This window comes from Larimichthys crocea, chromosome V (genome assembly GCF_000972845.2).
Source record: "Larimichthys crocea isolate SSNF chromosome V, L_crocea_2.0, whole genome shotgun sequence".
NCBI lineage: Eukaryota > Metazoa > Chordata > Actinopteri > Sciaenidae > Larimichthys > Larimichthys crocea.
The window spans coordinates 782,172-797,463 of record NC_040015.1 but is presented as its reverse complement, the minus strand read 5'-3'; the positions used below and the strand labels follow the sequence as shown (position 1 = coordinate 797,463).

At 43.0% G+C, this 15,292-nt stretch overlaps 1 protein-coding gene across 5 annotated transcripts in view; it reads right to left on the bottom strand.

Annotated features, from left to right (window-relative positions):
• npas3 (neuronal PAS domain protein 3) overlaps positions 1-15,292 on the bottom strand; it is a 307,791-nt gene that overhangs the window by 98,734 nt on the left and 193,765 nt on the right. For all 5 annotated transcript variants that reach the window (XM_019263216.2, XM_019263215.2, XM_019263217.2 and 2 more), the window contains one exon: positions 10,522-10,611. In XM_019263216.2, the coding sequence (XP_019118761.2) occupies positions 10,522-10,611 (90 nt within the window). The remainder of the gene's footprint in view (positions 1-10,521; positions 10,612-15,292) is intronic.

Here is a 15,292-nt window from a genome sequence, read left to right as displayed (position 1 = left end):
TCTAAAAGCTGCCGGCAAACTATAACCAATCACAACCCAACAATCATCTTTAACACCAAAATGTTTTTCCATCTTCACTGAAGCAAAAATTCTTCAAGTCAGTTTATCAGGAAGATGAAGTCAACAGTGTTTGAAATGTCTGAATACAGCAGAGAGGAAGAAGAGGAGAGAATTCAGGATTACAGTATGTAATAAGGCTCCTCACATGTATGCAAGTACAAGTGTGTACACACACACACACACACACACACACACACACACACACACACACACACTTTTCTCTCACTTCAATAAAACAAGCATCAATTTTGGTCTCCGACAGCAACGCTGATCTCTTTACAGCTTCTACAGCATCAAAGTAACGGCCGGCCGTAAATCTGAAGGCGAGAGGGAGGAGAGGAGAGGAGAGGAGAGGAGAGGAGAGGAGAGGAGAGGAGGAAACTAAAGAGGAGAGGAGATGGGAAGGAGTGTGATTATAACAACAGCAACATGAAGAACCAACGTCCCTCCATCCAGTTTCCACGTCACTTATCCTTATCAGGGTCGCAGGGACTGGATTGCAACTGACACTGGGTGAGAGGTGGGGTAAACCTGGACAAGTCGCCACTTCAACAACCACATTCACAGTCAAAATTAACCTGCTTGTGTCTGGACTGTGGGAGGAAGCCTGAGAATCTGGAGAGAACCCAGCATACAAACTTTCACAAACATGTTTCCAGCTGGGGCATTCGAACCAGGAACCTTCTTACTGAGAGGAACCAACATGTTCAGACCAAAACCCTGAACCATAGCCTGATACATCAACAAACATTCAGCAGAGCACTGCTGAAAATAGTCCCAAACAAACTATTACACACACTATTTTCTGTTTGTTTCATAAAAACAACGACAACAAGCAGCTGTTTGAGGAAATTATTGGAACTATATTTTTGTGTTTTTAAAGACTGATGTCTTCAGTAGGAACCAATGAGCTGAGAGCCACAGACAGGAAGTCAGTATTTTGAGACAGACTGCTGCTGGTTTTAATGCGATGTGTTGACAATAAAGCAAATATAAAATATTGGCAGCCTAATTTTTTTTAACATTTTAACATAATCAACACTTATTATAGTTAACTCTAAAGGACCAGTAACAATATAAAAGTGTTTAAAATTATCTCCAAATCTCTTCATGAAATGTTTTAAAACTACAACCTAACAAGAATAAAATAACTACAAATATGCGGTGACCCTTCAGCTCGAATGAAAAACCTTCATGAAGCCAACTTTTTTTTAATACCAGCCTATTTCATTTGTTCTTTGAGAGACGCTGCATTCATTCATCCACCTGAAAATGAAAACTTCAAACTGTTGAATCCTTTCAGCCGCCGTGTCGGCGTCCTTGTGAAGGTCAGCGTACCTGCCTCACCTTCAGCGTCTCTGAAATGCATGAAGGGAACGTGACGTGGGCATGGCGAAGCAAAAATCCGTGCAAATTTCAACATGTTGGAGTGTTTTTAATGCTGTGAGGTCAAACGGAGCGAGCAGCGAGTGGGTCAAAACCCCCTGACTCACCTTCCACCATCGCTCACACCTCTTATGCATGAAAAGAAGAGCGAGTCGAGTGTGTGTCAGGCTAAATAACCAACTCAGATGTGTGTATGTGTGTGTGTGTATGTGTGGAGCATGTGTCCTTCAGCAGGTCAGAGTTCAGAGCTTCACCTCCTGCCGTCCGTCTGTCTGTCTGTAATGTATGAAAGTGTCTCCTCTGACTTTAAATCCTCGCCGTGCAGGAAGAGCTTCACCTCTGACTTCACACTGCAGCTTCATCCATTTCAATGGCAGCCGTCTATAAAGCCCTGTGTCTAGACACACACACGAAGACTGAGCATACATATGGATGAACACATGAAGAAGAGATCCACACACATACACACACACTATAAGTGTAGACGTGAAGAGACAAGTAGGTTTAAACGTGCTCACCGCAGCAACCAAACTTCAGGTCAGTTTTAACAGATTTTCACCTGGATTTTATGTCTATACATATACTGTAAAAGTGAGGGAAACAAGATCATCCGGCCAAGAAAATGTTTGGAAATCTGAATTATATAATAATAATAATATAGTAATAAAGAAAAATCAAATTTGATTGCTTGTTTTTTTTCAGATGTTCTCAGGAACTAGTTCACAAAATCAGTCTAAAAAGTCAAAAAATTTGCAAAGATGTGGATTAGCTATGGACCTGAAGTGGGCTCAATGACGCTTGGTTTATCAAACAAGCCATTTGTAACAGTACCTACCACACTGTTAATTCTGCATAACTTTAAGACTTAATATAATGTGAACAGGTGAGTTGTATAGAAATTCACCCTCAGTACAGTTGTCATGAACGGGGAAATTAGCTACAGAGACCAAAACTGTTTTTTGTACCAGGCTGTAAACATGTTTATTTCTGCTGTGAAGTTGGACATTTGAACATGGGGACTTATGGAGACTGACTCACTTCTGGAGCCAGCCTCAAGTGGACGTTTGAGGAACTGCAGTTTTTGGCACTTCCTGTGTTGTGTCACTTCACAACCACACAAACAAACAAACAAACAAACAAAGAAGAATAAACAACAAAAACGGGTCCTTCCGAATGAAAAGGTTCTCTTGAGAACTGTGTTTTCTTCAAGTGTATCAAAGTTTATAACTACTACTACTACTACAACTAATAATAATAATAATAATAGTAACTCTATAAGGTCAATTAGTTCTAGTTGTAGTATCAACTGCCTTCAGTCTGATGACTGTTCTGTATCTGCAATGTAATGTGAAAACTTTTGATGAACTGTCCTCTGATGTGCAGAAACAAACAAAAAAAAAAATATATAATCAAAATCAAACCAACAGAGACTTAAATATCCTGACTTCAGCTACAAGTAAGCCAGTTCCTACATTTCCCATAATGCAACTCAATAATGTCCTTCATTAGACACCTAATAAACAGATTTCACCCCACACCTTGAGTTAGTAACGCAGGCTTTCTCAACATTTATAGACCTAACCCTGATGACATCACAATGACATCATCAGGGTGATGTGTTTGACAACAAACACACATCATGCAACTCTGACCTCATCGAGGTGATGTCACACAGTGTGAAAGGCTCACTGTGTGCGTGTGTTGTATGTACATGTATGTGAGTCTTTGTCTTCATTTGTGTCAGTGTGTGTGTCTGCGGTTTGAGAGCGTTTGTCTTTATCAGTGTTCGTGTGCAGATCTTTGTCTTCATTAGTGTCTGTGTGTGGGTGTGTGTGGGGGGGGGGGGGGGGTGGGGACTTTTCAAGGCTATTGATTGGTGTTTAAGCCTGTGCTCGAACCCGGTCCAGTCTGGCTGTCCATAAGGAAACTTTGTAAATCACGGCGAGTTGAAGCTGTAGCTGCTGTTAGTTAATGTTGGCTCAGTTTGTTAGCTGTGCTGGCCGGACTGTGAACTCAGAGGAGAAAAACATCTTCATCTCTTCTGCAGGAACTTCTCTCTGTCACGCAGAAAAAGAAAAAAACGAATCGGACAAACTTCGGTGAAACACTCAACCCCGTCGACACAGACGTGTCTTATTGTTTGCATCTATTGTGCGTTTCCCAGCAAGTCCGCCCCACGTCCCATCATCCCCCTGGTGTGTCGTCGTGGCGATCAGTCAGAACAAAAGGCGGAGGAAGCTCTCAGAGGTCCAGATAACCTCCTGCAGCTTCCTGTCAGCATGCTAATACACCTCCTTTCACACAGGACTGCAGGGATCTATCTCTCCTCCTCCTCTCATTCTCTGTTTTAATTCCTTCTGACATCTCTCCTCCTTTTCTGCTCCTTCATCTCCCATCGCTCTTCCTCTTTTCCTTCTCTCTATTTTCCTTGTTTGTGTTTGATTTCCCTCCTTTTCTCTCTAAATTCATCCACTCTATCTTCACATCTAAAACAAGAGTCACTCTTTCTCCTCTCCCATCTCTCCATCAATTATCTTTTTTTCCCCTTCCTGCTCTTATTTGTCGTCATTTCACCTCCATCCTCTTCATCTCTCCTCTCCAATGTTTGCTTTTTTTATAAATTTTTTGCTCCTCCTCCATCATCTTTCCGTCTTTTACTCCTTTTAAAGTAAAATTAAAGTTATCTTCTTCTTCTTCTTTCATTCCATCCCTCCATCATTGACATCTTTCTCTTTCTCCATCTTTCCCTTCATCACTCCTCTTCCCTTAATATTTCTTCTTTTCTCTCACTAGCTCCACTTTTCTTCACCTCTCCTTCGTTTCACCCCTTTATCTTTAAACAGTTCACACACACACACACAGACACACACACACACACACACACACACACACACACACACACACACACACCGCCTATTAGAATTATTATAGATATTATATTATCAGAGTTACATGGCAGCTCTGGAGTCAGCGCCATCAATTATGAATGAAACTGTGTGTGTGTGTGTGTGTGTGTGTGTGTGTGTGTGTGTGTGTGTGTGTGTGTGTGTGTGTGTGAGTTCACCAGGGCGGCTCAATTAAGTGTGACCTTCCTCCGGTCCACCCCTCCTCCTCATCACCATCATCATCATCCTCACCCCATCATCTCCTCCTTCCTCAATCTCCCAGAATGCCCCTCTGTGACCTCATGCAAATGGCCGACCTCCCGTCTAAAAGACACACGAGAGCGCGCGCGCGAGAGAGAGAAAGAGAGGGGAGGAAATGTGCAGATGAACCCATGAGCATGAAGGTGAAAATAAAAAAAGATTAAATTTAAAAATGATGCAGAGAAAAATAGAAACGTTGTTTTGTTTGTTTCACTATTGGCTACTGTAAACGGCAATCAATATCTGCTACAAGTCCCACAACGTCTGACCATTTGTACCAGATACACGTGAAAATGAGGAAGCAAGCAGAACTCACGGAGTCTTTAAGGTTTGTGGATGCTCAGAGACCAGAGGAAGGAAGCAGCCGACAGTCTGACAGTCTGCTGGAGCTGCTTAATGCTAATTCATTCAATGTTCCCCAGCAGACCAGCAGCAGCCCACTGGGGATACTGGGAGGACTGTGTGTGTGTGTGTGTGTGTGTGTGTGTGTGTGTGTGTTTATTGTCAGCCTTCTCTAAGGGAATGTGGATTGGAGTGAAAGAGCAGAGATCAGGCTCTGCCTCGCTTTCCAATGACCCTGAGAAACAAATCGCTTCACACACCTCTGACACACACACACACACACACACACACACACACACACACACACACACACACACACACCAGTCATCTGGAAGCAAGCCAACTCAATCCAGTGAACAATAGGAGGAGGAGAGAGAGAGAGAAAGACCAGTCTAGTTCACGCTGCATGTCGATCGCCCTGCATGCATCGGTGTGAAAAGCTCATGGAGAACGCCGACAGAGCGACATGTGGTGACGAACACACAGATGACAACACACACACACACCATGGCTTTCATGTATTAATGATAATGGTTGAAAAGTTTGACGAGAAATCAAACGAGTTTGTAATCCCACTGTGGTAAATATGTTCAGCTGTACACGAGTATTTGTTCTGATTACATTACGTATGAGCAAGGTCAACAACAGCAGACATAGCAGCAGCTAATATTACTGACTAGTCCAACAGCAGTCAGCCCAGATCGGTGTCTGTCTTTCAGCCTTTTATTTCACCAAGCTCTCACCAAACACTAAAAGTCAGTCCCACATTTACTCTTGTCCGGCAGCTTCTTGCTCGCTCACTCTCTTCTTTTCTCTTCTTAGCTTCTTCCGTCAACGTCCTCTTCAGTCCGAGCTGTGAGAACAGACGTATGAATGACAGAGACACCATTCACCTGATTACAAGCCAGTGTAGCATCAACAGGATTTAACAGACGTTAGTTTACCAGAGAAAAGTTACACAATGTTGATTTAACCTAACAACACCGACTCAAAGGTTTCTGCTAAAAAAAAAAAGACTTTTTAAAATTTGTGACTCATCTTTGCTCTCAGACTGGATGCCATTTTAAAGCCAAATTCTTCATATTACCTGCGGGTCATGCATGCAGTGTGTGTGTGTGAGTGCGCTCTCCCACGCCGCTGCATATGCCTGCCTGGCATGAAGTGAAGCTGGCTGTCAACCATATTTGGGCGTAACGGGCAAGAATCCAGCAGACTAATTTGAGTCTGGCCGGCACGACGCAGTTATTATTTTCCTCTGGACCATCAGGCAGAGGACACACAGCCATCTGTTGCACACACACACACTTACAAATACACATTCACACACACACACACAAACACACACAAATACACACACACGCGTCTCAATTAGATCACCAAGAGGGCAGCTGCAAGCGTTGCCTGGTCTCATAAACAGACTCACACACACAAAAACATTCATATGTACATGAAAAAACACACACACACACACACACACACACACACACACACACACACACACACACACACACACACACTGTGCTGTGTCGTTGGATCAACAGGGTGTTGCAGAGCGACAGATTCTCCTGCTGTCTGTCTCTATAGAGAACGACAGGAGAGAGACAGGAAGTATGTTTTCATCCACCTCTTTAAAAACACACACAAACAAACAGCTGATGGAAAATATATTTTAAAAAAGTTTATTAACCTGTCGACCCTCTAAAGGAAAAAATGACAAAACTGTTCAATTCAGTAGTAGTTGCAGTTCCTCAAACATCCACTTGAGTCTGGCTCCAGAAGTGAGTCAGTCTCCATAAGTCCCCATGTTCAAATGTCCAACTTCACAGCAGAAATAAACATGTTTACAGCCTGGTACAAAAAACTGTTTTGGTCTCTGTAGCTAATTTTCCCGTTCATGACAACTGTACTGAGGGTGAATTTATATACAACTCACCTGTTCAAATTATATTAACATAATTATATTGGACACTTTGATTGATAGGTGGCTTGTTTGAGCAACCAGGCATAATTCGACCTGCCTCAGGTCCAACGGGAGCCAGGAGGCAGGACAGCTAAGATGGAGACGACCAAAGTCACCACACTGAGCTTCACAATAGCTCTTCAGAAACCTGTGGGTGACGTCATGGAGACTTGTCCAGGTTAACTTAATTTATAGATGCAGCGATGAACTGTGTTTGCAAACAACAGTTTTCTGAAGTGTTCCTGAGCCCATGAAGTAATATCATTTATCCAATCATGTCTGTTTTTAAAGGGGTGTTACATATGTACATTTGTACGGGTGAACCCACCCGGAGCACCAAAGTTACAGGACTTTAACAGATCTTTCATTATAGGAAACCTATGACGACACCAAGAAAGTTAAAAATTACAGCTCTGATGTCATTCTCGCTGGATAACATTACAATTGTTCTTCCTCACTTCCATTCACTCATGGAGTTAACCGAAACAGCAGTGAAATCCCAAAATGCACCATGGACAGTGCAGCTTCTTTCACCTGTCCATCTCATCCAAACCTCTTTAGTCCATTAAACATCTGGTGATACAAACACATGGCTCATGTGTTGTGTCATGTTGGAGAAGTTGAATTGTTGTCTTTGTTTTTAGGGTCTGGATGATAAAGTTATGATTGAACCTCGAGAGACAGGCGGCCATAACAAACTTTTTACTGCAGAGAATTAAAATCCAAAAACGGAGAGGGAGTTAGAAAAATCGGAGGAGTGTGTGTTGGAGTTTCGGGGGAGAGGGTGAAGGAGGGACTTTAACTTTACTCAGCGGCCGTGTTTAATTACATCCCCGCTCTTTGTTAATGACTCTATTAACGGCCTGTTTGATTGGCCGGCCACGTCCCGCCGTCTCCCCGACGAGGCGGCAAAGAAACGACTTAAAACCGACAAATCCTCTTTACACATAAATCTGCCTGAAGATTGTTTCAGCGCTGGCCACCGAGCGAGAAAATTCATAACCTCGTCAATTTGTCAAAAGGCTTAAAAAAAAAATCCTCCCCCCTCCCTCCATCACCTCCTCGCCACCCAGCCATTTTTCCTGCACGCCACGATCTAATTAAAGTTGAAAAATAATTAGCGATATATTTTCCTTGCTTTAAAAGAAGAAGAAGAAGAAGAAGGAGAGGAAGAGAGGGAAGGGCAGTGATTAAAGCAAGAGGAGGAAGGAAGAGCAATTAAGAGGATGGAGGTTGACGAACTCTGTGTACACATGTAGGATTACAGGGTGAGACTCGTACAAGGCAAAGACAAGCTCTCTCTCTCTCTCTCTGTCTTTTACTTTTTTTTTTTTTTTTTTTTTTTTTTTTAAATCGGCGTGCCACTTCTTCAGCAGCTGATAAAAGCCGAGAGAACAAGATAACCAGCTCAGCAGAGCTGGCGGAAAAGCTTAGGGGACCCAATTTGACAATTAATCAATTATTTGATAGAAATCATCAATCAATCTCAGTGGGGGAATTAATCCAGGAGGGAGGGAGGAGGGGAGAGAGAGAGACACAGTGACAGAAAGAAAGAGAGAGAGAGAGAGGGGGGAGGGGGGGTGATGTGCCTTCCTCTTTAATTTGGTAAACTGATTGGTCTTTTTTTCTACGCTCGCGTATCAGAGAGCTTCCTGTGTCTAATTCACAGAGACAACGAGTTCACGTTAAACTAATGAGGGAGAGAGAGAGAGACAGGTAACTCATGTCTTTGCACCTAATGGTAAATATGAGTTTCTTTCTTTAGACTTGATATTATTAAGTTAAGTTAAGTTACATTGTTAATCATGTCAGTGACGCTGAACGACTTTTCAAACAACAGTTTTGGTTTAAAGTTCTGAAAGTTTCGCTCAAGTTGCGGCACGCTCCGTCATCTCGATCGTCTGGTGTCAGGTGATCCTAAAACTCAGTCTGAGCTGTCTTGGCGTTCGGATAAAATCAAACATGTTTAATAGTGTTGGGAAGTTTAAGTCTTTTTTTTTTTTTAGCCTTTTCAAACTTTATTTGATAGAGACAGGAATGCAAGGAGAGAGAGAGAGAGAGATGGGGAATGACATGCAGGAAAGAGCCAGAGGTCGGATTCGAACCATGGGCTTCCTCAGCAAGGACTGAGCCTTCGCACATGGGGTGGCTGCTCTACCAACTGAGCTAACCACCCCAGGGACTTTCGAGTCTTTTAACTGAATCGCATCACTTACTCTCGAACAGTAAAATGACCTAATCTTTTTTTGAGCCATTTCGTTCATTCACTAGTGCAGCGTTGTAGCCCTCTTGTGGCAGATGTAAACGTGACAAATGAACAAAAGATCGATCCGTATGAACGTACTGCTGTGTGTACTGCTCGTCACACAGCCCTGTGGCTGAGCTGCCTGTCACGTGACAAATGAACGAGAGACTCAAACTTGAGGATGCATAGTTGAGTCGTAAACTAATAATTTCTGTTTAATTTCTGTCATGACTGAGCGGCCATGCAGCTGCCTTGTGGCGAGAGAACGTACTGCATGAAAATGAAGGAATCACTCACTGAGACTACTCATTACTCGAGTCATATAGAAGATTAGTTCAAACTGAATGATACGTTCACGACTGACACACCTCTGATGTTTAATATCATCAGAGGTTTTTAGTCTCAGCCCATGCAAATAGTGACGTTCAATCACGTGATCGCTGTCAACGACCAATAGGAGCGCTCTCTCTCTCTCTCACTAGCACCATCAGGAAGCAGTGACCATGGAGAGGCTCCAGCACATGAAGTCTGAGTTCTGTTGGACTGTTGGACAGGAGGAGAATTTATTGGAGCTGTGGCGTGAGCGACAGTCTCATTGACGTGTCATCACAAGAAAAAGTGGGCCGACTTTGCTGGTCGTGCTAATAAACAAACAAACGTTGACTTGGTCTTTGAAACATCAGGTCTGCAAACATCCAGAGACACTATTCAATAATATACTGTATAATAATGAGTCAGTATTTACAGTTTAAATGGAGCTTTACTGTAATTTTACATATGAAGGAGAATAATCATTTAAATTCACAACGTGCTCTTGTCAACGTGTGCTTTACTTCCTGTATTTCCTCTTTTCATGAACACGTGTCGGCCGTGTGCACACGAGGTAAACATGGAGATGTGACGGTCTGAATCCCTTTAATTCACACACACACGCACACACACACACACACACACACACACACACACACACACACACACACACACACAGCTTGTCAATACCGACTTATTAGCGCCTCCAAGGTCGATGTGTCGACCTTTAGGACGGATGCCTGTCTCTATTAACATGAACTGGTGGAGACTGAACCAATCAAGACGCAGAACTCGTTACGAAGCTGACAAAGTACAATGAAGTGTCCCCAACACACACACACACACACACACAGCAATAAAATATGCATCGTCGCTCGCTGCACAAATCAACAACCGTCCGACGAGCTGATGAGATTTGAAATGAGACTTAATTTGTCGGGAATTGTCTTTGGTAATGAGAGAGATGAGAGGAAGAGAGAAAGACAGAAAGACAGACAGACAGACAGACAGACAGACAGACAGACAGACAGACAGACAGACAGACAGACAGGTGTATAGATTAAAAGACTTACCTGTGACAATCCCAGGTAGATGGAGACAGTCTCGGAGATGTAGAGGAAGCGTCCCTCCTTGTTTAGTGCAAATACAAACCCGTCCAGAGACTGAAAACAGAAAACAGACAAAGTCAGAGCTCAATGATGAACAACAGTGTTACAGACAGACTAAAGGAGTGACACGTTCACTTCAACAGGACTGCAGTAGTACATCACACGTGGTCTGTGCAATGATCAGACCGGTCTGACCTCCACAATCAGCCTGAAATGTCTCGGTGGATTAATGGACTACACTATGATACGTTAGCTGTTGTGTTCTGGCTTTCATGTGTCAGATTCTGCATCTGTGTCTGGATTTTAGCCAGTTTCCTTTGGTTTGTGTCCAAAGACAGCAGTGGTTGAGTGACATAGACAGTGAATGAGGAGAGGGAGCGCAGATAGCAACAAAGCCGGTGAATCAGAGAAATAAAAAGTTATTTTCTGATCGTTTCATAGTGATTATATTCAGCCATAACAAACACACCCCAACACACAGCCACACAACCCTGCAGCAGTTTGGATTTGGTCTGAATAACACCTTAAAGAAATTTTTATTTTAGCAATGGAAAAAACAAAACAGGATTGGACATCACATATGTGGAAAGGTAAGTCTGTCCTCACACACACACACACACACACACACACACACACACACACACACACACACACACACAGGTGTGTCTAATGGTGTATTTATGTGAAGATCACGGCAGAACACTTCAGCAGCAAACCACTCACTCACACACACACACACACACAGATGTGAGTGTGTCTAATGCTGTCGTTATGTGAAGATCATGGCAGAACACTCGACTCTTTGAGCACAATACACTGATTTGCGCGCGCACACACACACACACACACACACACACACACACACACACACACACACACAAAGGCATTAATACTCCTGAGGTCAGGCAGGTTAATTACATGTGGTTCCCGACTGCTGCTGCTGATACACCAGGTCTGTCTGTGTGTGCGTGTGTGTATTAAATCCACTCTGAATATACTCTGAATATATATGTGTGACTGTATCTGATATTAATATTAATTGTCTGTCTGAGTGTGAGTGTGAGTGTGTGTGAGAGAGAGAGAGAGAGAGAGAGAGGAGGAGGTGGAGAGAGATGCAATAGCTGACAGTATAATAAAAGAAAAACAAAGAAAAGCTGAGACACATCGCCACGTGGAAGGCGACGTTATAGCTGACTGACGTTGATTTTCCATCCTGAGTAAAGCTAAAGTCATGTTGTTAAGTTGCAACATCGCTGTGGGTGAATGTTAAGCATATTTGGCTAACCAGGGTTACTTTTACATGTTGGGAGACACGGCAGAGGGGCATAAGATGCAGTAATATTTTAAAAGTAAAGAGCTGTTGTGAAGCTCAGTGTGGTGGCTCTGGTCTCCATCTTGGGAGTCCTGCCTTTGACGACTCCTGGCTAATCTAAAAAGAGGTGCAGCATGGGTGGGTGGAGTTGGTTACTAAAACCAGGCACCTGTGACGACACCTGTCAATCAAAGCATCCACGTGGTTAATTCTGCATAAGTTTTATCCTTAATATAATTTGAACAGGTGAGTTGTATATAAATTCACCCTCAGCACAGTGGTGGGGCCTTATGGAGACTGACTCACTTCTGGAGCCAGCCTCAAGTGGACGTTTGAGGAACTGTGGTTTTTGGCACTTCCTGTGCTGGCTTCACTTCACAGTGACAGAGGTTGATGCTTGGTGTAAAGTCACATGAGCTGTTTTCAGATTGCAGCGAGCAGCTGATCAGCCAAGAACTGAGGAAGCACCGTCATTTTTTGCCAAGCTAATAGAGGTGAAAGGCCAAGCTCATCGAGCAGGACACATGTGACTCCTGGACTTCAGTCACGACTGATTTATGTTTATGTCCTGATGTGGGTCACATAGAGCTTTGAACATGAATATTGAAATTATATCTATATTAAACACAGTAACAGTAACTGACATCTCTTGATGTTTGAAAAAATGTAAACTATATTTAATGTTTGTATATTGCTTGTCTTGTTCCAAACAATCAAATGAAAGGTGCTGTTTGACCTTTGACCTCTCCTCTGCAATATGATGATAATGATGATGGTGTGTGTGTGTGTGTGTGTGTGTGTGTGTTTGTATGTATGTGTGGCGGCTGCTCCTCTGCTTGTGTCCGTTAAGTCTGCCCTCCCAGCTAACGAGATGCTAATGAGATGTTAATCGTCAATGAGCCTCATCAATGTCCGTCCATGCTGGGATCCTCATTAACACCCACCCTGACTCATCCTGTGTGTGTGTGTGTGTGTGTGTGTGTGTGTGTGTGTGTGTGTGTGTGTGTGTGGCAGTATTTTGTTTGTGTGAATCAGTGTGTGTTGTCATGTTCTGGTCCAGACTGCTGCTCACCATGTCGTCGGCCTTCACATGAAATGTCTTTGTCCTCTAACAAGTCACTTATCCTCAGATGACATTTAAACGTTTATAATCCAGGTTATTGTGTTTGTGTGTGTGTGTGTGTGTGTGTGTGTTTAATGCGATTATTTAGATGGGAAACATCAAGCAAATGCACATGAAATGTCCATGTACATCTTCGGCATATAGAGACCAAAACTGTTTTTTGTACCAGGCTGTAAACATGTTTATTTCTGCTGTGAAGTTGGACATTTGAACATGGGGACTTATGGAGACTGACTCACTTCTGGAGCCAGCCTCAAGTGGACGTTTGAGGAACTGCAGTTTTTGCAGGTCTGTGATGAGCGGCAGTCATGGTGAAGGTTTACAGTGGTGTTGTTGCTGTTACACTCTTCCAACCCAGGATCAGAAACTCAGCTCGCGCTGATGTGGTGGCTCTTTGTCGCTGCCGTAGTCCTGAGGTGTACTTCACTTTTCTAGTGGGAGACGCTTATGTCGATCTATGCTCCCTTCCACCAGACTCTATTGGCAAAATCAGTTTTGTCAGTTTTGCAGGTTTAGTGCAGCATCTAATAGTAGTTCAGACCAAAATCAGTCACACAATAAGACAAACAAACTGATCGAGACGGAACCAACTAAAATCTTCTGTGAGGTAAAATGATTGTTTTTGTCAGTGGAGTCGGTGGCTTTGAAGAGATATGAAGGCTTCAGTCAGTAAGGAGGTGAAGATGTTTTAAATATACCGTACACTTCAACTGCTGCCCCTTGTTAGCTGAGCTTCATGCTGGTCCTTCTGTCAAATAATACAAACTATCTCTTTAAAAACTGGCATTTAATAAACATAAAACGATCAGAAGCATTTCTTTTTTTTGTTGACAGCCTCATGACGTCTTTCAAAGCTTCTATTCTCTGTTATTGTTTTCTATATTTTCCATGATGGAGGCTGGTGACACAGCCACTAAGCCTCTGTAGGTCGTGGATTACTTCCTGCCCTGTTTAAAGTAACACAACATAACAGTGAAAAAAAAAAAGCTGAGATGTGGAGATAATCACAATCTGTGTTTTTCTTTTTACAGTTTTATCATCCCGTCTGATTGAGGTCCAGGTTTAGCAACAAGCAGCTCCAGGTGAAGGAAAGCAAATCTGCCCGATTCAGAGGGATTAAAACGGATTAATTAGAATTGGAAAGCGGGTTGAAAGGTGGAAGCGAGTGTGTGTGTGTGTGTGTGTGTGTGTAAATTATGCTGATATGACGCTGATGTAAACACACGCAAACACACACATAGACATAGATGTGCTGTAAGCAAACATAACCTTGCTGACTGCTTGGTTAAATCCCACGCTGCCTCCCAGAGGTTAAACAGGCCTCATATTATTAGAGCAGCAACTCCAACCAGAGCTTGCACACCAAACATTGTTTCCTGCTGCATGTTTGTCTTTTCTGCCTCTTTCGGTTTACACTGGGAATTATGTACAAGGTCGGCGGGGTCTCGAAAGGTCAGTGAAAGGTTGTGTGATGCACAAAGGTCGGTGTAACAGTCAGGAAACAATATTCTCACCTCGGTAACTGACATTTTCTGCAGGAGCAACAGCCTTTCTTGTTAAAGGAAAACAGCCAAAACAAAAGTGATAAACCTAAAACTTGTTCTAAAGTAACTGTAACTCTGGATGTTGAGTGTGTTAATGAAGAGTGTGTTTGAGATTATTGTAAAACATCAGATCTGACAGAGAATAACTGATTTCAGCCTTCGCTTGTATCTGCAATCTCATTCTTTGGTGAGGGTTGGAACATAGATGAACTGGAAAATGAAGAACCACAACGGTCCAGTACAGCGTCTGCAACGATCCACTCAGTCCAAGACAGATCTGAGCCCAGCCTTGGCTAAGTTCCACATGCCTTGTTTGAGAATTCGCTGATCAAAGACAGCTCTGGGTCATCCAAGGAGAATCCAAATTGGGCTTGCTCCAATAGCAAACTGGCACAAGCTCTGTCACAGCTCTGTGACATCCCAGCATCAGCGTTTCGTTTCAGAAGCTTTTTGTTCACCAGTGTTTGGTAACTTGTTCAGATTTGGTCATTCTTCGAGTGAGTGAGTGAGTGAGTGAGTGAGTGAGTGAATTGTTTGCTTTTTGTTGGATTTTATGATTTTACAGACTTTGCACAGGGCGTTTTAATTTGAAAACTGATTTTCTATGCCGTTTCTGTGTCTGACTTCCTGTCAGACCGATCGACAGCCGCATATTCTCAAAGAGACGCTTCTGAAATGTGCTGCCCGGTTGGATTGTGCCTTTAGATCGTGCTTAACTTAACCTAGAACCAAACCTCATCTAAGTCCAATTCAAGT